The sequence below is a fragment of the Manis pentadactyla genome, chromosome 5 (genome assembly GCF_030020395.1).
Source record: "Manis pentadactyla isolate mManPen7 chromosome 5, mManPen7.hap1, whole genome shotgun sequence".
NCBI classification, from domain to species: Eukaryota; Metazoa; Chordata; class Mammalia; order Pholidota; family Manidae; genus Manis; species Manis pentadactyla.
Genome location: NC_080023.1, coordinates 5644647 through 5669006, shown reverse-complemented (window position 1 = coordinate 5669006; position 24360 = coordinate 5644647). Strand labels below are relative to the sequence as shown.

The window sequence follows — 24360 nt, the reverse complement described above, 5'->3', positions numbered from 1 at the left end:
AGAGCTCTAACAGTGTTACTTCTAGTGGCTGCAGTTGGTGGGGTGGGGGTGGGGGGCTACTGTACTTAACCCAGTCCAGGGAGCAAGGTAACCCCGCGTGATTCTATCATGGTCAGGACTGAGGCATTTCCCCCAACCTGCACTGCGGTCCACACGAGGGAGAAACCCCCCGATCCAAGCTCCACAGCTCTTAGAGCAGCAGCCCTGGGGGGCACAACGGCATCCCCAGACCATGCGGGCTACAGGCGACCGAGTGCAGGTTTGGAGAGGAAGTCAAAACATGCCAGGTTCTCTTTTCCGGGGGGAAATAGAATTTTTTTTTAAATGTGAATCTTTAAAGAAGAGACAGCTATGAAGCCACCACTTGGCCCTGTCCATTCCTCGATTGCCTCTGCTTCAGGATATTCATGGTGGCTGTGAGTTTCGGGGTTCCCCGAGCTGGATGCATGAGGCTGTGTCCAGAGGCCACATTCAGTTACGTTTTCCATACTCTTTGCTCCCTCCGGCCCCTCCTTCCCTGTGTTTTCTGACATCCGAGATCTAAGCAAAGAGGAGCTTGAAGTGTGTAACGGGGCTTGTCTTCATCTCGCTGCAAAATGTCAATCCTCAGCCCTGTGCTTCCTGCACAAAGGTCAGGGCCTGAGCAACATGTGACAGAGCAGGGCATGAAGCCAGAAGCACGAGCCCAGACAGCATGACGCATCAAGTGGGATGTAGCGACGGTTTTATAAGGTGGGCACGATGTTTGTACAATACACTGTAAGGAACTTGAAATGAATATTCTAGGCTTTTCCCTCCTGACCTCTCTTCATCTAGGTCCTGTTTCATTTAACTCTGTATGAATTTGGGATGTGTGTGTGTGTGAGATTAGAAATGACTTTCCAGACCCCAACACTGCATTTCTGACTATGCCCACCTCTTGCTCTGAGGATAAATGAGCAGGAAGTTTAGTCGCCCCCATTTATCCATGGGGCATACATTCTAAGGCCGCCAAGGAATGCCTGAAACTAGACAGTACTGAACCCTATATATGCTGTTTATTCCTAGACACACATACCTATGATAAAGTTTAATTTATAAATTAGACATATTAAGATTATCAACAATAATAAAATAGAGCAATTAAAACCATATGTTGTAATAAGTTATGTGGATGTGGTATCTTTCTCCCCCAAAACATCGTACTGGGCTGCACTCACCCCTCTTGTGATGATGCGAGTTGATAAACCCCCCTGCGAGGAGATGAAGGGAGGTGACGATGCAGGTATTGCGCCCAGCGTTAGGCTGCACTGACATCCTCAGCATGGGCAGGACAAGCATCTGCTTCCAGACCACGTATAACCGTGAGTAACTGAAATCGCGGTTACGGGCTTTCCGCAGTGGGTATGGCCTCTCCCATTACACTCACGCAATTCTAAAATGTCACAACCAGAGGGATTGGGGGAGATTCTTCCTAACCGCTCTTTCCTGGAAGGGTAACTGACGCCCAGAGGAGCTGCCCCCTGCTTCTGACCACTACCTGGTAGGGCAGGGAATCCCAGCAGGGCAGCAGACGCCACCTCCACACAGGAAGGAATGCATGCCATCGAGCACTTGCATTTTTAAATAATTCCAGTTTCCTACTTGCAAGCGTAAGGTTTATGACTGAGAAGCAGAGCAAACCAGTGCCCTCCTGCAGAGTCGATGGAAGTCTCACTCATACTTTAGGCCTGATCACTTTCAGCCCCAAATATACTTGGCACATCACTAGGTAGCCCCAGTGGCCCCTCCAGGGACTGTGAAGCCCAACTCAAGTGAAGTGAAGCAATTTGAGAGCCAGGCAACACTTATTCGCTCATCAAATACTGGGCTTCCATGAGTCATTTCCATGGCAGGGTCTAGGCAGGGGAGATGCTGATGGTCTGACAGGACAGCAGGCGGCCCCCCAGAACGCAGCCAGCGAAGCCTGGAACTCTGGAATCTTCAGGTGGACGTGGGCTCACCCTCTGCCCCAGAACTGCCCTGAAGGGTTGGAAGGGGAAGGAAACTGCAGGCCGTCTGCATGTTCACATCATCCCATTTATCCCCAGCAAACACTGGAGACGTTCCCAGAACAATCTTTTTGTGGATGAGAAACCCTAGGCTCAGAGAGGTTAAAAAATAAAATAAAACTTGCCCAAGATCCATTGGTTTCTTCATTTGTTTATTCCTTTATTCAGTGAATATTCACGAAGTTCCTGGTGTGTGCAGGGGGCAGGTGGGTGGGTTGGGGGGGCTCTATTTTCAGCACTGAGGACGCAGGCATGAATAGGAAAGAAAAGGTCCCCGCTCTCCTGGAGCTACTAGGGGCTGGGGGCTTCCTGGGGGGACAGAGTCCATGTGACAACAGCAGAGTAACAGACAGGACCTTTCGGGGCTGCCGGCTGGGAGGTGGCCCTGCAGAGAGGGCACCCCCCGCCCTGCCCAGGCACTTCCAGACCCAAGCTCCTGGGCTCCAGCACTAGGAGGTGGAGGCTCCCAGAGGCCTCACTGAGTTCCTGAGGTTCTCAGCGTCGGTCTGTCTTAAATTCTGATTTTAACTTGGTTTCCCGCCCTGAGACTGGGATGGCACTTCTTCTGGGCCCTGTTATCTCCATTGCTGGTCCTTCTCAGTCTTCTGCTCTTGGCTCTCTCCCTAACTATTTTCGGAGATGTGTCTTTTCTGCCAGTTTTATACCATTTTCTTCTATCTGGTCTTATCTTCTTGGAATCTTCCATTTTATCTCATTTTATCTAGGATTTTTTTTTCTTACTGCTACAGCTGTGTCACACACAGGCCCTGCAGCTTCAGGGTGCACAGAGCAGGCAGCCATGGGTCCTATGCTGATTCTGCCACATGCCTGGGATAATCATGCTCTGGGCCTCAGTTCCCTCACCTTTTAAAAGGTACTTTCTCCTGGGGCAGAAGTCAGAACAAAATGACTACAGTAATTCGAGCAAAGGGTCCTTGAGGACAAGGCTGAATCCCTTCCTCCTGTATCCCCAGGGTGTGCACAGCACCTGGACCATGACATGAAACCAGCCATTCACTGCGTATGTGGATTACAGAAGGTGAATGAAAAATGAAGATAACACCGGTGTTACAGACTGAATCATGTCCCTCCCAAAATCCATATGTTAAAGCCCTAACCCCCAATACCTCCAGATGTGACTGTATTTGGAAGAATGGGCTTTAAAAAAGGTAATCTGGGTAAAATGAAGCCATTAGGGTAGTCTTAATCCAATCTGATTGGTGTCCTTATAAGAAAAGGAGATTAGGACACAGACGTGCACAGAGGGACGACCATGTGAAGACCAGGGAGAAGACCTTGGCTGTCTACAACCTAAGGAGAGAGGCCTCAGGAGAAACCGGCCCTGCCCACACCTTGATCTTGGACATCCAGCCTCCGGGACTGGGAGACGATACACGTCTGTTGTTTTTAAGCCTCTGGTCTACAGCGCTTTGTCACGGCAGCTCTAGCCAATGAATACAAACGCAGCTAGAGGTTGACTGCTTATAGCGCAAGACACGGTGATGAGAAGTTAACACCCACTGCTTACTTGTCCTTATAATAACCCCATGTTAGGCCAACAGAGGTTAAGTAACACTCAAGATCACAATGAGCTGCTAAGGGAGCGAGGTGCGTGCAGCGGCTGACACTCCAGGCCCGCGCACTTACCCAGAGCTCGGTATCAAGGAAGCAAGGATGGAAAAAGTGAACTAAAAAGGACACTGTGCCCTAGGTGTTCATGTTTCTAGAACAACAGTGATAAAACGGAAATGAAAGCAACAAGAAAGTACCGCTGATGAAGTCTGGAAGGTGAGCAGTGCAGGAAGCATCAGGACCTCTCCACTCCCGACGGCTCCGGCCTTGAGCGAGGCTGTGTAGCTGACTGAGAAGGAGTCCCCAGCTGCTCAGAGAGAAAAGGCACGTGTGAGTCACCAGAGGCCCCAGCCACGCCGGAGAGCTACGCACCAGAAGGAGGCTGACGGCTCCAGCAGGGAGCCTTTGGGATTTCACATACCTGTTAGGGCAAAACTTGTGGCCTCGGATTTTAATTCCTTTTGGACTTGAATATATTTGGATTTCAATTTGCAGGAGATTCATTCCTAAGATTTTCATTTCTCCCTGAGAATTTGCAAAAGGGAAGTGTTGGCAGGTCATGTTGGAAGGTCTTCATGTGAATGAACTCAGGGCTGTCCTTTAATCCCACTGCAAAATCCCTGATGTACCTTGATAAGTGGCATGGCTGGACGTGAGTTCCAAGGGTTTAGAGCTGTGGGGAGAATTCCCAGCCGGGGGGAACATAGCAGTGTTTGAGTTTATTTCAGTAACTTAATACTCTGAGTCATTTCCAAAGCCTTCACAGGGCAGGGAGAGTAAAATCTCTTCTAACCACAAGCAGTCCCAGAGGGACACACACAGGGGCAGCGGGGAGGGGGCTTGAGTTCTTCCCCCAGGGGCCAGCCACACCCCAACAGTCTTCAGATTAACAAGAGGCCCAGGGGGTTTGTTGAACAAAATGATAGATATCATCAGGGAGGCCATGCTCATCACCCCTGATGCTCCTTCCCGTGAGCATGGCACCTTCCTGACTCAGGGCTGGCCTCTCCCACCCCTCCTCCCTAGGGGGCACACCTCATCTGATCCCAGGTTTGGGTGCACATTGCCAGTCAGCCCTCCTTACGCATGGGAGGAGGCTGCCAGCAAGAAGAACAGCCCAGCCCCCATGGGACTGGGGGCACTGGCCGGACACGGCCGGTGGGTGACTGGCCCATCCAACTTTGCCAGTCAGTCAGTTGGACCACATGACCCCAACCAAGCGTGTTCTCCAACTTTGCCTTCATCCGTAATGGGGGTTATGACATGATAATAAGCTACAATTTGCTTCATTTCTCAATGCATTGAGAGCGCAAAAAATTAAAAAAAAAAAAAAACACAGGCAAAAAGAGCACCGAGCTTATGGAATCATTAGGACTTTTGTTGTAAAAGTCCTCAACATCTTCATTTTATTTTTACATAATGAGAAAAGCTAGGATCATAAAGATAAGGTGATAGGAATAATCCTGGTGGCGGTCATTATCAGACTTTACCCTGGCACAATGATTTTATTACCCGCACAGTGTCTGCATGTGTGCCAACCCAGTTGAACCCCCAGGGGTGCCCTGAGATAGATGGAGGAACGTTATTTTCTGCAACATACAGAAGAGGAAAGTGAGATGGACGTGAAGTGATTTGTTTAGATTCACCCCCGGTTAATAAGCAGGAAGCCACCTACCCTCTAGGGCCCATTGTCATTTCTCTAAATGGCAGTGGCTTTGATAAAAGAAAAGCACCAAATAACGATGATGATGACAGTACACAGGGTCAAGGGCTGGGGTCTGCTGGTCATCTGATTTTATAGGTATATACTTATTCTTTGGAAAGAAGTGTCCTGTCCGTTTAGTTGAAAACCATGTCAGTCACATCCCTCAACTAAGTGGGGGGGTTCCCAGACAAACACATTCCGATGCTGCCGTCAGGGCCTGTGGAGGTCCGCGGCAGAGGTGAAGCATGCAAATACCTGACCATGAAGACGCAGCAGCAAGAATGACAGTAGTTGCAAGGGGCTGGGAGGAGTGGGGAATGGAGAGCTGCGTCCAATAGGTACAGAGTTTCGGTTACACAGGGTGAAAAAGTTCTAGAGGTCTGCTGTGCAACATGGATACAATTCACAATACTGTAGTGTGTATTTAGTATATTTAATAGATACACTGTATCCTTAAAAGTTTAAGAAGGCAGGTTGTGTGTGATTCTTAGCACACACACACAAAAAGGATAAAAATAATCCCAATAAAAGAACTACTGACACAGGCTGCGTGGGGGGCACTGGCAGGGAACCAGCCAGAGCTCCGGGTCACGTCACCTTGTTCAGTCTCTGCCGTGGCTCTGTAGCAGTTGTAACATGACACCTGAAGCTCAGAGAAAGTCAGTACTTTCCGGAGGCCATGCGGCTCCTAAGTGGTCAAGCTAGGGGTCAAATCTAGGTCTGCCTGTGCTCTGCTCGTGACCCCATGCTCCGTTCTCTGAACACTAGCTTAAGAACTGGGAGCACTTCTCCTACATCTTTGAAGTAAGGTACTGAAGATCACTTAGCTGGGATGTATCATAAATGTTTCTATGACATTGCTAAACCATAGCCAGCAAAGAAAGGGGTCAGCACTTGTGGGCCAGCTCCACCGGTAGCTTGTCAATAGTACGGTGTTAAGAAGGATTCTGAGGTCTCACCTAGGCTCAGACAGGAGTGGCATGATCTCTGAGCAATGGGGGCCATGCATACAGAACGGGGAAGGTCAGTAAGGGTCCTCGGCCTGTGAGAGGAGCTACAGCAACATGGTTACAGGGAGGGCAGAGGGGCCAGACTGCCTGCGTGTGAATCTCAGCCCTGACCACTAGCCCTACAGCCGTGGGCAAGGTCCTCACCACCTCAGCCTCTGCCTGTGTAACTAACACAGCTCCTCAGAATAAAAGAAGCCTCCCCCTCCCGGGAAAACTGACAGTTCTGAAGCCACAGCAACAACTGAATCCCAGCATTACCTTAAACCCACTTAATTAACCAATGGCAACTCGCCTTAGGAAACACACCTCTGAAAGCCAGCCAATCAGCAGTGGAGGTGCTCCAACTTAACACGTGTGAACAGCATGAACACACATGAACATCTCATGAGCACCCTTCCAGGGCTAATACTGCACCACTTCCCCCTCTATCCAGCATACCCCAAAACTAACTGCATTTTACTGAGATTACTGAAATTTTATTACTAATAATTTTGGTCATCTGGAGATGGATACACTGGGATTCACTATAAACTCCGTTTTTATAGTATCTGCTTGAAACTGTTGTAAGAAAAACTGAATGTGTCTATTTGTAAAACACTTTCTCTGAATTCCACCTCTAACTTCAGTAACAAATCCAGCTTTTTGGTGGCAGGTATTGAGTGCTGGCTTCCCTCCGTGACACCCCAGGAGTAAAATCCCCTGTGAGGGGGAGCCTACTGGGCACACGTAACATGGTTATGAATGCACCTGTTATGCATCATGTGCTCTGCAAGTATGTGAGCGTCTCCATAGTCGTCCATCCGGACAGCACACTCTGCTATTACCTGGCAGAAAGTCCTTTCGGAAAGCCTGGAATCCCCCAGAGGTCTCGCCTCCGGCCGACTCCCTGATGATGAGGCCCGTAACATTGTCAAGAAGGAGCAGGTCTGATAGGTTGGCCGCCCCGGGAGTCCTGGGGTTGTTCACAAGCAGTCGCACCTGGGCCGTCTGCCAGTCGCTCTGCCCGGAGACCTGGGACAGGGATGAAATGAGGGTGCACTTCCCACATCTGAAAACGAGGCCCCAGTTCCACTTTGCACATCAGGGCAGAGAGGGCACTACGGTCTCAGGAGGGTTCCGAGCATTTCTCAGGTCTGACTTCAAAGGCCCCAGGGGAGCTCTGACTCGTGTTTGCCAAGCTGCTGCTTGGTGACAGTTTCAAAGTAACTGGGACCTAAAAAGCAGTGAAATCATTCCTGCAGAGAAACTTAGAAGAAAACCTATCCAAGCACAGAACCACAGTCAGGGTGGGAGACTGTGACAACTGGTGTCACCAGGAAGAGCAGAGCAGGGCTGTTTCTTACTTCGTTATCTTAAGACTCAGCCCAGGCCCCAAGCCCTTCTCAGGGCTCCTGACTGCCATCTGTCTCCAAGATCTCCCCGAACTGGTCTCCTGCCCCGGCCATCTGCCCCTCCAGGTTCTGCCTGGCCACAGGTCTGAACGGCTTTGCTATTGGAAGCCACCCAGTGGCCCAGGTCGCTTGGCTCCCCACCTTGTCCTGCCCCCTCTGATCTCCCACCAGCCTGCCCCTCCTTCACCCCAGCTCTGCTGGAAGAGATGCAGCAGCTGAGCAAAGAGAGGGAAGCACTGTGTGTGCAAAGGAGAGTGAGCACAGGGTCATAGTTGGTAAAAAATAAATAAATAAATAAATAAGCAAGTTACAGAACTCTGCATATAGTACACTACCACCTATGCACAAAGGGGAAGAAAGAAGGCACACGTATGTATACATGCAGGTATACACACATGCACACACTCATAATTAAATGCATATGACAGAAAACAGGAAGACATGAAAAACTAGTAGCACCCACTGGACCCAGGCGAGGGGACAAGAGAGCTGAGGCATGAGACAGGAAGAGGGTTGGGCAGTAAAGGGTTAACTCAGCAGGCTTGGGCTGCCCACACCTGCACGTGCCAAAGGGAGGACTGGCCTTTGATGAGCTCCTTGACCAGAGGGAGATTAACCTCTAAAGTCCTTGGATTATCCTGCCTGGTACACGTGTCTTTACATCCCCGAGGCCTGGTGGGCTATGCTAACACCGTGATTCACAGGAGGGCCCTGGGGCCAGGCTGTGTCGGGGTGACCCCTGGAGGGGCTGGAGAGTGAATGACTGCGGTCAGCTCTGTGGGTGCTCCACGCCTCCGTGACTGCCCGTAATAAATATCCTGGACACCAAAGCTTGGCTAAGTGTCCCTGGTTGACAAGACTTCGTACATGATGTCACACATCTTACTGGGAAAAGGAAACACTGTCCATTTTCCTTCATCAGGAGTGGACAGCGGGAAGCTGGCGCCTGGTCTCCCCACACTGGCCTTTTGTGGCTTTGGCTTTGCTGACTGGAATCTGTATCCTTTCACTGCAGCTTTTCTGAGTTCTGTGAGTCCTTCCAGTGAATCATGGAACCCGAGGCCCTCCAACAGAGATAATATGAAAAGCCCTCTCATGGGATTAGTAAGGGCCAAAAACTTAAAAGACATTAAATAAAATTTTTAAACTATCATGCACTGTATTAATGTTAAAATCTGAAAGAAAATATATTTTCTTTCCCATTCTAAATGGCCACAGTGGATTTTCACTAACAGTAACCTGTTACCAAGAAAATCTTAGTCCTGATACTATGATACAAAATACAGGATCCCTTTCAGGGCACCTCACCACTAATATGTCCTGATGTGGGTAGACACCTCAGACATTTCCACCCTTGCCAGCTCTTAAATATGTAACTCTACTAATACAGGATTTGGGCAAATCCAATTATTTTCTCCTCAAGTGCCTATGGACACTTACCACTGCACATTTCTGAAAAATTACTCCAGTCTCAGAAGTTCCTTGTACGTCCCTTAAAATGTCTCCATACTACAATAAAATAAATAAATCGTTAGAAAACAAAAAACAGTGCATGCTACATATGTTTAATACAAGTAAAAGACAAATTTTTAAAAGGGGGATAGATGATCCCTTCTGCTAGGCAGTCCAGTAACTGCCGCCTTAACTAATTTTGGAGATTTTTCCTTTTTAAGTATTAAAGGATTGGAACTTAACACCTACAAGGAATGAGGAATGTGGCCGTGGTCACACGGTGGCTTTTTTCCAGTCTGGAGGTACGCGTGAATGACACTTGTAAAGGGGACACAGCAAACCAGGGCTGACGCTTCAGCAAAAGGAATGTGAGCAGGGGTATGGGGAAATCCTCTGCCGGCTGTGTGCTCTGTATGCCACCTGCAGCATGACAGGGGGAACGTGGATCACAGGGAGCTGCGGCAGCCTCCCCAGGGCGGGACCCACCAGCAGTGTGGACAGTTCCCCCAGCTCTGGCCTCCTCCAGCCCTGCAGTGGTTCCCCCGGAAAAATTCCAAAGGACAGCCAGGGCTCACCCACCAGAGGCCAGGCCTCACTGCCTCTCAAAATCACAACCAATATCTGTTCACTTACGCCCTCACCACATCCCCTCTGACCCCAGGACCCAGACCCCACAGTATGAACACATCTTTTAATGTGAACCGGACTCTGACCTCACTGAGAATGCTTTCCTTGGCCACACCTCCCCAGTGTCTGCCCCGCCCACCAATCTCCTGGTCAGCCTATGGCATCTCTCAGTGTTATTAATAATATTAACAATAGCTATTGTTTCCAAGGGCAGGTGTACGTCTACCACTTCACATACTTGAATTCTATTTCTCCCATTTTACAGATGAGAAAGCTAAGGCTCATGAAGGCTGACTCACTTTCCCAAGGTCGCAGAGGAAGGAAGCAAGAACTCTCTCCTGGCCTCCATATCTTATGATTCTCCCACAAAGCACATCCCCTCTCCAGAGCGTGACTTTCTTGTTGTACAGAAACACAGACGCAGACAGGGGAAGTGAGAATGTGCTGACAACAGGCAGCAGCAGCAGCCTGCCCGGGACGCTGACTCCGGCCGAGCTTTCTGTCTACCACCTCCCCTAATGTTGCTTTGACATGCCAGGGCTCCAAGGAGTTTCTGAGAACCCTTTGGCAGGCACCTGGCTTTCCATTCTTCTGACCCTCATGTAGCATCAATGCACACAGCTTTTAAGCACTTACAGGCAGGAGCAGCAGCTAAGCACATGGGTGCTGCTGGGAGAGCCCAGGGTCATGTCACCACTAACAGAGGAGAGTGAGAACAATGGTGGCCACTGTCGGGGTTGAACAACAGCTCCCAAAAGGAGGTGTCCACTCCCTGGGACCCATAACCCAGGGGCAGGGCCTTATTTGGAAAAGGGGCTTTGAAGATGTAATTAAGCTAGGATCTCAAGAGGAGATCACACTGGATTTAGGCAGATTGGGTTGCAGTGACAAATGCCCTTACTAGCAATAGAAAAGGAGAAGACACAGATGCAGAGAAAAAAGCCATGGGAAGATGAAAGCAGTGTGACAGTAAACCTGACGTGTCCCTTTGGCTAGGCTGGGATACCCAGGTATTTAGTCAAAGACATCCAGGTGTCACATGAAGGTGTTTCTTGGATGAGATTAACACTTTAATCAGTGGGCTGTGAGTGACACAGACAGCATCATTTATAATGGGGGTGCGCCTCCCCCATGAACAAAACGACTGCCCTCCCCCGGGGCAGAGGGCCTCGGCAGCAGATGCCTTTCTCACCTGAGCTGCAACGCCAGCTCCTCCCTGGGGCTGCAGCCCGCCCTGCGGATTCTGGACTTGCCAGGCCCCACAATCACAGGAGCCAACTCCTTAAAGTAATCTCTCTCCCCTGTGTCTTTCTCTCTCGGTACATATACATTCTGCTCTGTTTTTCTGGAGAATCCTAATACAGAGCTTGGACTGATGTGGCCACAGGCCAAAGACCGTTACCAGAAGCTCGAACAGAGAAGCAAGCAAGGATCCTCCCCTACAGCCTCCGGGGGGGTGTGTGGCTCTGCCAAAACCTTGATTTTGAACTTCTGTTCTCCACAACTGTCACGGAATACATCCCACTGTTTTAAGTTAAGTTTGTGGTAATGTTTCTCAGTGCTAGGAAACTGGTTCAACCACTCAGCAGGGGGCAAAAGGGGGCTTGTGGCCATGGAAGCCCATTGGCCAAGCTAAATGGTCTTCACACGATTTTAAGTACTGGTCTGTGTGAAGCCAACACATAGAAGACAATATAAAGAACAGCAGGGCAAGAACAGAGGCTAAGGGCAGTGGCTCTGATTTCTGGCTCTGCCACGTCTACCTCTCGGACCCTGACCAAATTTCTTAATCTCTCTAATCCTGAAGTTCCTGTCTGTGAAATGGGAATAAAAATAGTAGCTGTTTAAGGAACTTGTAATGAGGTTCCAGTGAGATGATGCACAGAAGTGCTAAGCCCAGTGCCTGGTATGTAGTACAGATTTCCTAGATGCTCACCATTATTATCAGTAATAGCATTTTTATAAAAGCTAGAAGTGAATCAGTCTGGTTAAAGCAGAACCCAGAGCCCCAAAGCTTTAGAACCAACAGACAAGGCAGTACAATGCTCAGATTCAAACATCCTATTCATCTAAATACTTGATATTGTACAAAAGAAACAGTTCTTCAGAAAGATAGATATGCTCCTCCATGATAACTATATTTAGTCAAAGAGAAGGAATAGGCTTTTTTAAGGAAGAAGAGCTGTGACATTTTATATACAGTTGACCCCAAACTGGTTTCTTTCCAATTTCTGGTATTTCAGTTAAAGTACTGAATGTGTTACTTACCAGGTGGTGTGTTATAGGAGATTCTCTTTTAAACAAGGTCTTCTTGGGTCCTGAGGGTAGAAAAGCAAACATGGATTGGGTCCACAGCCCACCAGAGGCTGCAGAAGTTGGGAGTGCATTAAAGACTTCAATTGTCCTGTTTGAATTTCATTCCAAGAGGCGCTTCCAGGACAGAAGAGCAATGCACATGGCTTACATGACGCAGAAAGCCAGTGAGATGCAGAAGCTAAGCCCTGGAGGAGAACACGTGGTATGTGGAAGGTACTTGAAAAACATTCGCTGAATAAATGAGTAAATGAATGAATGGATGGATGGATGACGTATAATCTATTTGGCAGGAAAATGAGACGTGCTCACTTGGGGGTCTATAGAGCTTAAGGAGGGTGTCTCTCAAAGTGTGTGACCCAGATCTTGGCTGGGTCATCACAGCCATTCCTGGGCCCACCCCAGACCCTGGGCCCACCCCAGACCTCCAGTCAGAACCACCAGGCAAAGGAAATGCCCCAGTGATTCTTAAACACACAGCATCAGATAGCCCTGGGTTCAAATCCCATCTCCACCACTAACCTCTTTGTGCCTCAGTTTCCCTAACTCCACAATGTAAAGAACAGTAATTCTTACCCCACGGCGTCCCTCTGATGACCTGTCTCCTGCAGAACAAGCCCTCAAGAGCACCCATGATCGCCATGATCAAGGAGGATCAGGCCATCACCAGACACAGGGTCTGCCAGGCCATCCAACGTGGGTCGACTCCCTCTAGGATTTGCAGTATAATTTGAAAATGCATGAGGACCACGTATAACAGAAATATCCCATAAAAGGTACTGACTGGGTGTCAGGAGTGGTCCTGAGTGGGTGCTGCTCTGTCGCTGATCAGCTGGGTGACCCACAAAGGTCAGCTGAGTGTCCCTCACTTGGCAATGTGGTTAAATATATTAATTAGACAGGATTGCCTAAGGAGCAAATTAAATGACATGCTCTACGTGAAAGGGCTTATGACTAATAAATGCTTGGAGTTATAAATTTGTATTTTTGAAATACAAATTGACCTGGGTTGCAGGGTTGTGCCTTTTCCACCATCTATTTATATCCAAATACAAACTGTATTTTGACTAAAGATGAATTTATTTTCAGACTTTCTTACACAGTGTACTGACAGAAAAGCCTTTAGAAGTGCTCCTGGAAGCTCTCATAGAATTCTAAAATACATGTAGAAAGGAATTAGAACTTGGGGAAAAAAGGTGTGAAACCGGATCCCAGATAAATTTGGTATCTTCTTCCCTGGAATAGTATCTGTGGTTGGTTCAGTTCATGAAGCTGGAACGGGGACAAAGGTGAGCACCAGGGAACTGATGGCCCTCAGCATGGAAACAGGAAGGCCTGTTCCCTGGCCAGCTGCTGACTCAGTCAGACAGGAAGTGGGACTGGACCCCCGCCCAGCCCCTCGGGCAAGGGACAAATGCTTTTCAGCAGGGCTGGGTGCACGTGAAATCGCACAGCCACGCCGGGGCACGTATTTATGCCCCACAGCGCTCCTCTTGGCCCTCAGAAAACCTGGCCACGGGCTTGGGTGAAGGCCAGAAAGGCAGGCCTACTGGTGCTGGTGGACAGTATAGAAGGAATCAAGCCATAAAGTGACTGTCACCACCCCACCCACATTGCAGGAGGGGCCTCCCCACTACTGCCACCAGCACAGGGGTCACCTGCACCATTTGTGCATGTCTTTGGATGTATCCACGTTTTCTCACCTCTGGGCAGCCAAATGCCTGGAAGCCTCTCCCTCCATCCCCTGTCCTGCTAACTGCCACTCCTCAGGACTCAGCTGAGGGGCACCTCCTCCAGGAAGTCCTCCCTGAAGCCCCTCCCAGTGGCCTTACTCCTACATCCCTTGTTTTTACTACAATCACAGCCCTTAGAAAGCTGTGTTCCCTTTGACCAACAAGTTTGCTTCCTCAGTGCATAAAAGGTCTCCATGACTGTGCTTCTATCACTTCAATCTATCTTAAGTGAAAACACATGATTTCGTAAAATGTAAATACTGCAGAGAGTAAAAGACACAGGAAATACTATTAACTCCAGAGGTAAATGAAATACGTTTATCTGTGGTATAAAACAGGATCCTTGAGGCAAGCATATTCATAATCTGTGCCGAGTAGACTCTGGATGGAAAGGCTTGGCTGTCTGCCCTGCATCCCCCTTCAAAGAGGCCCTGCCTCTAGCCAGCACGAATCCTGCTTGGTCTATACAGACAAGCAGGGCCAACCTGGGCCTCAGCCCATCCTGGTCCCCAGGAGGCAGAATCAGGCACAGGACCCAGACACTCCACTCCCAGCCCAAGTGACGGAGTCAGGGCACCAGGCTGAGCCCTGGTCTTCCCTGGAACTTTGGCTGAGCTACTGGGAAGTCTTCAGATCTGCCCATGCCAGCCGTGAGGCTCCTGGAAGCCGGATGCCAGCAGCTGTCCTCCACACCACACGGGCAGAAAGTGCGTGGGAACGACATGACCAGAGAGCAGGGGCCGAGGGGGAGAGGGAAGGCCAAGCCCCAAGAGCACACGCTCCTGCATCAGGCAGGGCCCGGGCTGGCATAGCTTGGTCACCGTGCCACCAAAGTCCCTTCTGCTTAGGTTAGTTTTGGTTGAATTTCTGTGACCTGGGATGGTGGGCTGAATAATGGCCCCAAAGATACCCAGGTACAAGTCTCGGGAACCTGTGAATATGTTACCTTGTATGGGAACAGGGCCTTTGCAGGTGTGACTAAATTAAGGGCCTTGAGATCGGGAGCTGACGGGGACTACCAGGTGGCCATCAATGTCCTCCCAGGAGCCTTTCTTAGAGGGGAGTGGTGGGGAGCTATGGCAGGTTTGACGAAACAAGATGCCACAGTGAAGGCTCTGCAGATGAAGGAGGGGCCAGGACCTAGGGGACACAAGGAAAGCAGCTCTAGACACTAGAAAAGGGTGAAAGGTAGTCTCCCCAGGCCCCTGGGGGCGCAGCCCCACCAACACCGTGACGTCAGCCCAGCTCGACTGATTTCAGGCTTAGGCCTTCAGAGACATGAGAGAATAAACCTGTGCTGCTTTAAGCCACTCAGTTTGTGACAATTTGTAGAGCAGCCCTAGGAAACTCATACCTGGGGCTCATGTGCATCTTCTGTATGTTATTAATCAGGCTCTTTAGGAGAGAAGCAAGACAGGCCTCCCCCTGCAGCCTGTTCTGGGCACCCAAGCTCCCGCTGCCGCGGGGGAGGAGCAGCATGCTGCCCTCGCTCTGTCACATCAGGGGTGACCGACCTGCCCGAGCTCCGCAGACCTCGGGTGGAAAGAGGTGGAAGGAGGCTGGAGGCAGAAGGGCTGCAGCTTTAGGGCCGGATTCTCTTTCTTGGTCAAAGCAACGAAAAATCAACCAAAAGAAAAACTTACCTGCAGTCTTAAAGTGAGAGCTTTCCACATTGGGCCAGATCCTTCGGGGCAAGTCCTAAAAAATTCAAAAGGCGCAACATCATGAACTGAAGAACACACAGCTTTTTAAGTGAGATGCGGCCCACTAAGAAGGGGCTGAAAGTCATTTGCATAAATGGCTCCCACGGAGATGAGCAGCATTTTAAGTCTGAAGGACATTTTTCTAAGTCAACCAACTCCACCAGATTTGAGTGCAAGATTATATCTTCTCTTTCCCACACAGACCTTCTACTCAGTCAACCTGCACTTCCGGGAGCTGTCTAGGGAGGCAGCTCCCATGTGGTCAAAACTTCACTGAGTCAGACAGCCCTGGGTTCAAATCCCAGCTCTGCTTTTCACTAAACCCTGTGATGCAGCTGAGCCTTGATCCTCTGAATTCCCAAGACCCTGCAAGTTTTCAGAGTGACACATAAAATACTGGATAAGGAGTCCAGAGGACTGAGTTCTAGCTGGAACCGTGAACTTGCTGTGTGTCCTTGGCAAGGTCCCTTAGCCTCTCTGAGCCTCAGATCCCGACTCTAAAAAGTGAAGACCTCAAAGCCTCTTCCCAGCTTGCTTCACCTCATTCAGTGGTGAAATTTGTCCACATGGAGGGCCCAGTCGACTTCTTCACCTTTGTAAGATCCTGGGCCCTGGAAACGTCCAGGCCTCCCTACAGTAAAGCACCACTGACAGTAAAGCTGTCCCAGCTGGAGACCTTGAAACAGGCCTGGTCCCATGCTGTGCATGCCAAGTGAATTAGCCACAGTCTTCATAATCACCCAGCGAAGTGACACCCTCCAGTTTACAGTAAAATCCCCAGGCCCAAGGTCACTAGGTAGCTCACTCCAGGTCCCACAGGTGGGAAGCGCTGGAGACCAGCTTTGAACCCAGATGGCCTGGCTCTGGACACACTGGTTTCTCCGTGATGGAAGGAGAAGGATGTGCCAGGCAGCAGAGACCAGGAGCTGAGAGGGATGCTCGGGCCCGGCTCAGAGCCCAGTTCCCAGGGCTGTTCCCATGGCTGATGTTTACAGTGCCCTCAAGTGGGCAGGACACCATGGAAAGCAGGCCATTCAGTGGGACAGAGAGGGAACTGCTGTGCCTTCTGTCTTTGCCTTCTTGGAAAGCTTTCCCCGTGTCCTTGCTCATAATCAGAGTAGGCCTGTCCTCTTGGCCACAGAGTGCCACATATGTTGGGCCTAGTCCCTATAGGCAAAGCGGCTTTACTGGGATGACATAAGCCAGCCCCTCCAGCTGCACAGATGAGGCCCATCCAAGGGCTGGGACAAGAGGCACAAAGACTGGGCAATGGGAAATGCAGGGAGGACAGAGACAAGCTGGACCCAGCCAGCCTCATACCAAACCCACCCCAGAACCACCCATTCCTCTTGCCCTCCCCGACTGTGACCTCACAGCGTTCAAATGCACGAGTGAGACCCCCTCCTTCTGCATGTGTGCTCTCCCCAAATTCCCCATGGAGACAACTTGCCCAAGGTCCTCTCTCTCTGCTCCCCATCTGTTGGTGGGGCCTGATCCCTAGGCACTCCCCCCACAGGCCCCCTGCGCGGTGGGCCTCCTCCTCCAGGACCTGGGGGTCTAATCCATCACTTTCATTCCATACACCCCTCCATGGTGTCAGTATGTGTCCATACATACTGAGCGTCAGAAAACCCCATATCCAGTTGTACAATAATTCCTCACAACACGGGGGGCGTACCCAAGAGGACTGGAGTGGGCTCACAGAGATATCCACATGCCCGTGTTCATGACAGCCATACCCACAAGTCACATGTGGAAGCGGCCCACGAGTCCACGGACAGGAGATGGGGAAAGACAGCGTGCTCTACCCATGCAGTGCGGTGTGACGCAGCCCTCACAAGGAAGGACATCTGACACCCGCTGCCCTGTGGACCAGCCTGGAGGACATGATGCTCAGTGAGCTAAGCCAGTCGCAAAAGGACAAACACCATGTGATGCCACTTTCCTAAGGTCCCCAGGGCAGGCACATTCTCGGAGCAGGGAAGCAGAAGGGTGGGGGCTCAGGGAGGGAGCACAGGGAGCTGCTGTTAATAGTTGCTACTGATGTTTAACAGAGTTTCAGCTTTGCAAGATAGAGGTCTGGAGACCCGTGGTGGTGACCACCATACCACAGTGTGAACGCACTGAATGCCACTGAACTGCACAATGAAAAATGGTTAAGATGGTAAATTTTGTTAGGTGTATTTTATCGCAATTATAAATGTGATTGAATAAATAAAGCAGATCTATGTTTACCTAGAAATAATGTTAAGATACATCAAGTGAAATCACTAGATCACAATATCATGAGTATGATCCCATTTAATAAAAATGGGATTTTTTAAACACTTAATATATTATTTTATATTTAATAACATTTACATGCTTATTTTAATAAGAGCATATTTATATATATATTTATTTTATTTATACATATATTCATATATGTATATTTATTGATATGTTTAATAATTTAAAAACTATGGGGGTACTTAGTATATTTATTTCATATTAATTATTGATGAAGTTAACAGTATAACACATGGCACATCATATCCACGGACTACTCTGAAAAGCCTGGGAAGGGCTGTGCTGCCTGCTGGCCTTGGCGACCTGGGGAAATGAGGGGTGTCAGAGCCACCAGTGGAGGGAGGCTCCCTTTTCTCCATGTCACTGGTTTTAATTTCTTGTAACACGGAGCACACGCTCATGTGTCATTGCAACAGCAGGAAAACCATGAACAGAGATGAAGTGACAGGTGCCATGCACAGGGCGGCTCTACAAGCCTGCCCCTTGGTGTCCTCCAGGACCCCCCCACCTGACACAAACGTTGTCGCCAAAGCCTCCTTGGACAGATGTGTGTGAGCAGCATGGCCCCAAGTCCATGAAGAGCTGATGAGGGTGAAGTAAGCCTTTACTACCATCTGGCAGGAGAAAAACCTCCTGACGAAAACATCCTTCCAGGCTGTGCACAGGGACCTCCTCTACAAGCACAGGCAGAAAGTGGGGAGAAAGCTGACCAGCGTGACCACAGCAGGAGGTCACAGCCAGCACCAACGCCACGAGGGCCCACAGCTAGGATGCACCTGCACAAATCCCAAGAGACCAGGCATGAAACACCGACCAGCGCCGCCCAGAACCGCCGAGGCCATCAGAAACACGGGACGTCTGCAGGACTGCCACAGTCAGGAGGAGCCCTGATGAGTCACACCCAAGGGAAGTGTCGCAACTAAATGTACTATGGCGCCCTGGATGCAATCCCAGAGCAGAAATAGGGCATTAGGTTAAAAAAAAGTGAGGAAATCTGAATTAACTACGGACTTTAATAAAAATCTACCACTATGAGTTCATTGATCATAAAAATGCACCACACTAATGTAAGCTGTTAATAAGGGGGGAAGCTGTGTTGGTGGGGGGTGATGCCCAGGTTCTTGTTCAGGGTCGAAGAATGAACTTCACAAACACTCAAAGCAGGAGAGCAAGTGAGGGGCTTTTTAAATTTAGAGATAAAGTAAGAGGGAAAAGCCCCTGGCTTGCACCAGGAAGACAAGAGAGCAAGACAGCCCCGGGGTGGTACATGTCTGGGGATTTACAGACAGTTGAGAGACAAAGGGCTAGGGATGCAGACCTGCCAGATGGTCCCAAAATGCTTATCTTTGAAGAGGTACTAAGTTTCTTATCAGTGGGTCATTTTTCAAAATTAGCTTAACACAAGAAATTTACTGCTTTGATTTTTTTTTTTTTTTAGGATATCAGCTTCTGTCTGGAAGCGTATTAATCAAGACTGTCTGCCTTGCCTCCAGTGTGAGCTGAGCCCCTGTCCCATTTGATTCAAATACAATCTCAGCTATAAGATAGAATTCTTCCTGAATAAGCTGGGCCTTTGAGCAGGTGCTTAAGTAAATTTTACAGTGGTATGTTTTAACTGACACAGTGAAAATATAGGCTATGCTGAGATGCTTTTTTATTATCTGGGGAGTATTCAAACTTCTAGGTCAAGTTGCTCTTGGCTTTTTAGTTTTAACTAATTTCATTGAAGAATGCTTATGTTTCTAGTTTGATATTTTACTTTAGAGAATTAATGTGACTCTGACTGCTTCATTATTTAACATGGAGTTTTGGGAGGGGTCTTCTTCCCGAGGCCCTCACCTAACTCTGTCTAAGCCCATGGTCCCTGTCTCAGGGGAGGCGATATATAGGAACGTTCTGTACTTTGTTCTACCTTTTTCTAAAATCTAAAACTACTTTGAAAAATAAAACCTATTAAGTAAAAAAAGAAAACATTCACGAGGTCTCAAGTGAACAGAGGCTCCACGGTGCACCCAGCAGACACACAACCGCACGTCTGTACAATGCCACCCCTGGAACTTTCCACCCACTCTTTCCATCAGCATTGCTACCCGGCAGCTCTGTGCCAGGCGCCTCGTGGAGAGCAAAGCAGACCTGGCCCCTGACCTCTCAGAGGGACAAAGAACTCCTTACCGACTAACATTTCCTCCTGGGAGGGAGGGGCAGGTGTGAAGGGAGCAAAAAACCCAGGAAGGCCTCCGGGATGGCCCTGGGGGCCAGGGACCCTTGGCGGTGGCCCCCAGGCTCTGGCTGGCTTCTGGCCAACACCAGCCTGGGGGCTGCCTCTCTGGGGCTCCATGGTGGCTGAGGGCAGCCGTGCTTTCACAGACCATGCCCAGGGCCACCTTCCAATGCCCTGCCTTCCCCTCCCCGCTCATCCCTCTCTCCAGGATGACACAGCCCTCGACAAGGTCACCATGACCTCTACAAGGCCCTGTTCAACGACTTCTCCATTCTTACCACATACAACTTAGCAGCAGCATTTGATCTACAGTGAGAGTATTAGCTTCCTATTGCTGCTGTAACAAATCGCCACAGACTTAGTAGCTTAAAACAACACACATTTATTACCTTACTGGTCTGGAGGCCAAAAGTCTGACATGGGCCTCACCCCGCTAAAATCAGTGTCAGCAGGGCTGCCTTCTTTTCTGGAGGCTCTAGTGGGTAATCCACGCCTTGCCTTTCCAGCATCTAGAGGTGCCCACGTGCCTAGGCGCATGGCCCCTCCTGCACCTTCTCACCGGCAGCAGCAGGCTGAGTCCTTCTCACACGGCGGCCCTCCAGCCTTCCTCCAATGCCACATCTCCTTCCAAACTCTCTCTTCCGCCCCCCTCTTCCATTCTTAAGGGCCCCTGCGATTACACTGGGACCCCCGGGATAATCCAGGATAGCCTCTTTTTAAGATCAGCTGATTAGAACCTGAATTCCATCTGCAAGGCTAATTCCCACCGGCAGGCCACCTACCCTACTCGCAAGTCCTGGGGGCCAGAACGTGGACCTTCTGGGGGTGGGGGGAAGCATCATTCTGCCTACAGGGAGCCCTCCCTCCCTGAAGGGCTCTCCTCCCTTGGCTTCCAGGTCACATTCTTGGTTCCCTTCCTGTCACACCAGCCGCACTTTCTCATCTCCTCTGCTGGATGCCCCCCCTTCCCAGCCTCTGGCCCTAGCACTGCTCCAGGGCTCTGGCCTAGGGCCTCACTTCCCATTCCAGACACACTCCCAAGGCGAGCTCAGCCAGGCTCTCTGCAGCTGAAGGCACTTACACCCTGACCTCCGCGGTGTAAATCCCCAGCTCAGATTTCTCCCCCAAATCCAGTCCTACCCAACCAGCACGCTACCCTACATCCCTACCTGGACGCCTCCCGGGCACGTCAAACTCAACAAGACCAAAACAGAGTCCCCGGTCGCCTCCCCGAGGCTTCTGCATATTAGCTCTTGGCATCTCTCTTTGCTCAAGCGGGAAATCCTTGGTCCCATCCTTGACTCCTCTCTCTCTCTCTCTCTCTCTCTCTCTCTCTGTCCAATCCAATCGCAGCAGGCCCCACAGCTCTACCTTCAAAATATATCTGAAATCTCACAACTTCTCAGCAGCCCTCCATGAGCCCTCGTGGTCCAGCTCACCCCCTCGTTTCCCTGGCCTCCCCCCCACCTCCCTTGCTCTACCTCCATTCTCACCCCTGCCACAGGGACGCTTTAAAAAGATGGCTCAGCACGTTGCCTCCCTGCTCAAAGCCCGGCCACAGCTTCCACGCACTCTGAGTAAGAGCCGGAGTCCCGACCACGGCCACGGGGTCTTTCCTGACCCGCCTTTTATGGCCTCACCTCCTCCCGCCTCCCCCACCCAGCTCCTGGCTGGCTGTGGACCACACCGAGCACACCCTGCCTCTGGCCTTTCCTGTCATCGCAGGGAAAGCTCTTCCAGGCAAGCCCTGGCCCTCCCTCACTCCACTCAGGCCCCACTCAACTGCCACCCATCTCCACAGGGCTCACCTCCGCCTCGCTCGCTCCACCTCACCCACTGCTTTTCTCTCTACAAGCCTAAGCCACCAACCGCTGCATCACAGACTGACGTCATTATTTCGTGTCTTGCTGTTTGGTTCTCTTGCATCCCAGGCCCCCAGAACAGAGCCTGGCTCCCAGAGGGCCCTCCATACACACCGGGCACAAGTGGTCTACCAGAAGCCTCTTGTCCACTCAGCGCTTTACTGCTCTCTCTCCTTCCAATGAACTCCCAACAGAACTTTCCACAGGGACGGGATGTTCTACAGTGTGAGCCATCCATTAGCACATGGGGCCACTGAGCACTTAAAATATTTAAATTTAAATAGCCACATGTCACTGATGGACAGTGACTGAAATGGGGCATGGGGGGGGACTCGATATGGGAGAATGTAGTATCTACATTGTTTTTCATGTGAAACCTTCATTAAGAGTGTGTATGTATCAACAATACCTTAATAAAAAATAAATAAGTAAATAAGTCCAATAAATAAATAAATAGCCGCACGCGGCTAGTGGCTACTGTATTAGACAGAACACCTTTAGGCCATCTGGGAAATGACCCTAACTGCCTGTAAGTTTACCCTCCAAGAGGGGATAAATAATATGTTAACACTGAGCATTTATGTTCCAGTTTTAAAGCACTTTCTTGCAGAGCATAACAACGTTCACCAGAATGTTTAGCACTGGCTTCTCAGAGAGAAAAGTAAGTGCAAAGCAGGTAAGGCTGAGTGAGTGGACTCTGAACATGGGGGCCAGGGAGAGAACACAGAACAGACCTGAGGGTGGGGCTCCCTGGGCCTCAGTTTTCTCATCTGCAAAACGGGCCAGATACTGCCATCCGTGCACAGGCACAGGTGAGAGGACCTTGTGAACATGTTCAGTCAAGGGATTTTCTAAGGGCTCAGTAAATTGACCCAGTATTATTATTTCTTCTTTGGTGAAAACCTAAGAACTAGTAATCGAAAGTGAACAGAACCTCCTTTAAGAGACCTAAAAATCTGTCACTGGGGTAACATGCACCCTGAGGCCTGCAGGCAGAGAACTCAACAGGCCTAGGGGAGGGGAGCTGGGCGGATCTCAAGACAGCCAGAGGCCAGGCCACGGGTCAGGGAGGGCAGTCCAGGGAACAGAAGCCTGGGTCAGCAGGGGAGGAGTGGAAAGGGTGGGAGCAAGGGAGGGAAGTGGTCAGAGGTACACAGGGACCAATCACCCCCCTAGAGGGCTGGGGGAAATGGATGGGAAAGAGCACGCAGTAGGAGGGTGGGGGAGACCCAGAGGAAACGGTCACCGAGGCCGGAGGACGAGGGTGCAGACTGAACCGAGGCTGGAGGTGGGGATGGGGGAGGTGGAGACAATTAGGAGACAAAGGCAGTGCGACTGGTGACCAGCTTTTGGAGAGTTGTCGGGGGACCTAGGGTGGCAGCCAGGGCTCCCTGCCTTCCCAAGTTTGGGACCACAGAGGGAGGGGCAGGTGAAGTGGAAAGTGGCTAAATTCATCAGCCAGGAGAGTACAGTCACGTGAACTCCAGCCAACAATTCCAAACTGTTCTATCAGCCGCTACCCTCGGGCAGAATGCTCGCCAAAGCGAACGCTCTGCGGACAGACTACCTGCCTCACGTCGAGCCCTGGGGGGACCCCGCACGGGGCTACAGAGCAGGAAACGGAGGCACAGCAGGGAAGCGACCTGCCCTAGGTCACGGGGCTCTTACGCTGCAGGCGGCATGCGACCCGGGCCGCGGGCGAAGGTCCAAGCCCTGGGCCGCCACGAGGCTCCCCCAGGCCCGGGAGCGCTCCCACCGCAGGCGAGCGGCACGGAGGAGCACCGAGGCACCGACTCTGATCCCGCGCTTTCCAATCAATCTCCGGATCGGAAGGGCCTCCCCGCCGCCGGTGTGGGCGGTGCCCAGCCGCGGGGTCCCGCCTGAGCCTGGGCGCGGGCCTCCTTACCTGTGCCGGGCGCTGGGGCCCCGCCCCGGGAGGATCCCCGAGAGGCTGCGCGCCGAGGGAGCCCAGGAGCGGACGCGGGCCCGCAGGGGGCCAGCCTCGGCCCCCAGGCCCAGCGGGCAGCGCCAGGGCGGCAGCCAGGATGGCCCCGGCCAGAACCCACGTGACTCGCCCGGGTTCTCCAGCCGAACCCATCGCCGGCAGGAGCCCGCGACCCCAGAGGGGCGGCCCCAGGGAGTCGCCGGAGCTTCCGGACCCCGGGCCCGCCCTGCCCCTCCCGCCCCCGAGCATGCTCAGTGCGAGCCGCCACGGAAAGTTTTCTGGAGCAAACTCGGCCCCTGGAGCTGGGCGGCGGGGAGGCGGCTGACGCGGCGAAGGGGGAGGGAGCAAGGGGGCGTGGCAGGCCGCCCCACGCAAGGGCTCCCTCTACCCCAGTTATACGGGGTCACTCCCTGCTCCCAAAGATTTCAGGAGCTCCAAGTGCCCCTACATAATGCCTGCTCGGCTCTCTTGAGTCTCAGCTCAGACCCACCGCCTCCAGGCAGCCTT

General features: G+C 51.0%; 1 protein-coding gene across 5 annotated transcripts in view; it reads right to left on the bottom strand.

Annotated features, from left to right (window-relative positions):
* Positions 1-24132, bottom strand: part of EVC2 (EvC ciliary complex subunit 2) — a 117130-nt gene extending 92998 nt beyond the window's left edge. For 3 of the 5 annotated variants that reach the window (XM_036921138.2, XM_036921140.2, XM_036921142.2), the window contains exons 1-6: positions 23815-24131; positions 15477-15531; positions 12056-12105; positions 9149-9217; positions 7142-7328; positions 3800-3909 (exon numbers count right to left, since the gene is read on the bottom strand). In XM_036921138.2, the coding sequence (XP_036777033.2) occupies positions 3800-3909; positions 7142-7328; positions 9149-9217; positions 12056-12105; positions 15477-15531; positions 23815-24102 (759 nt within the window). In that variant the 5' untranslated portion in view covers positions 24103-24131. Of the gene's footprint in view, positions 1-3799; positions 3910-4023; positions 4128-7141; positions 7329-9148; positions 9218-12055; positions 12106-15476; positions 15532-23814 lie in introns of those variants that run through there. The other 2 variants (XM_036921141.2, XM_057502102.1) reach the window with 2 other exon arrangements.
* Positions 24133-24360: the final 228 nt, after the last annotated feature.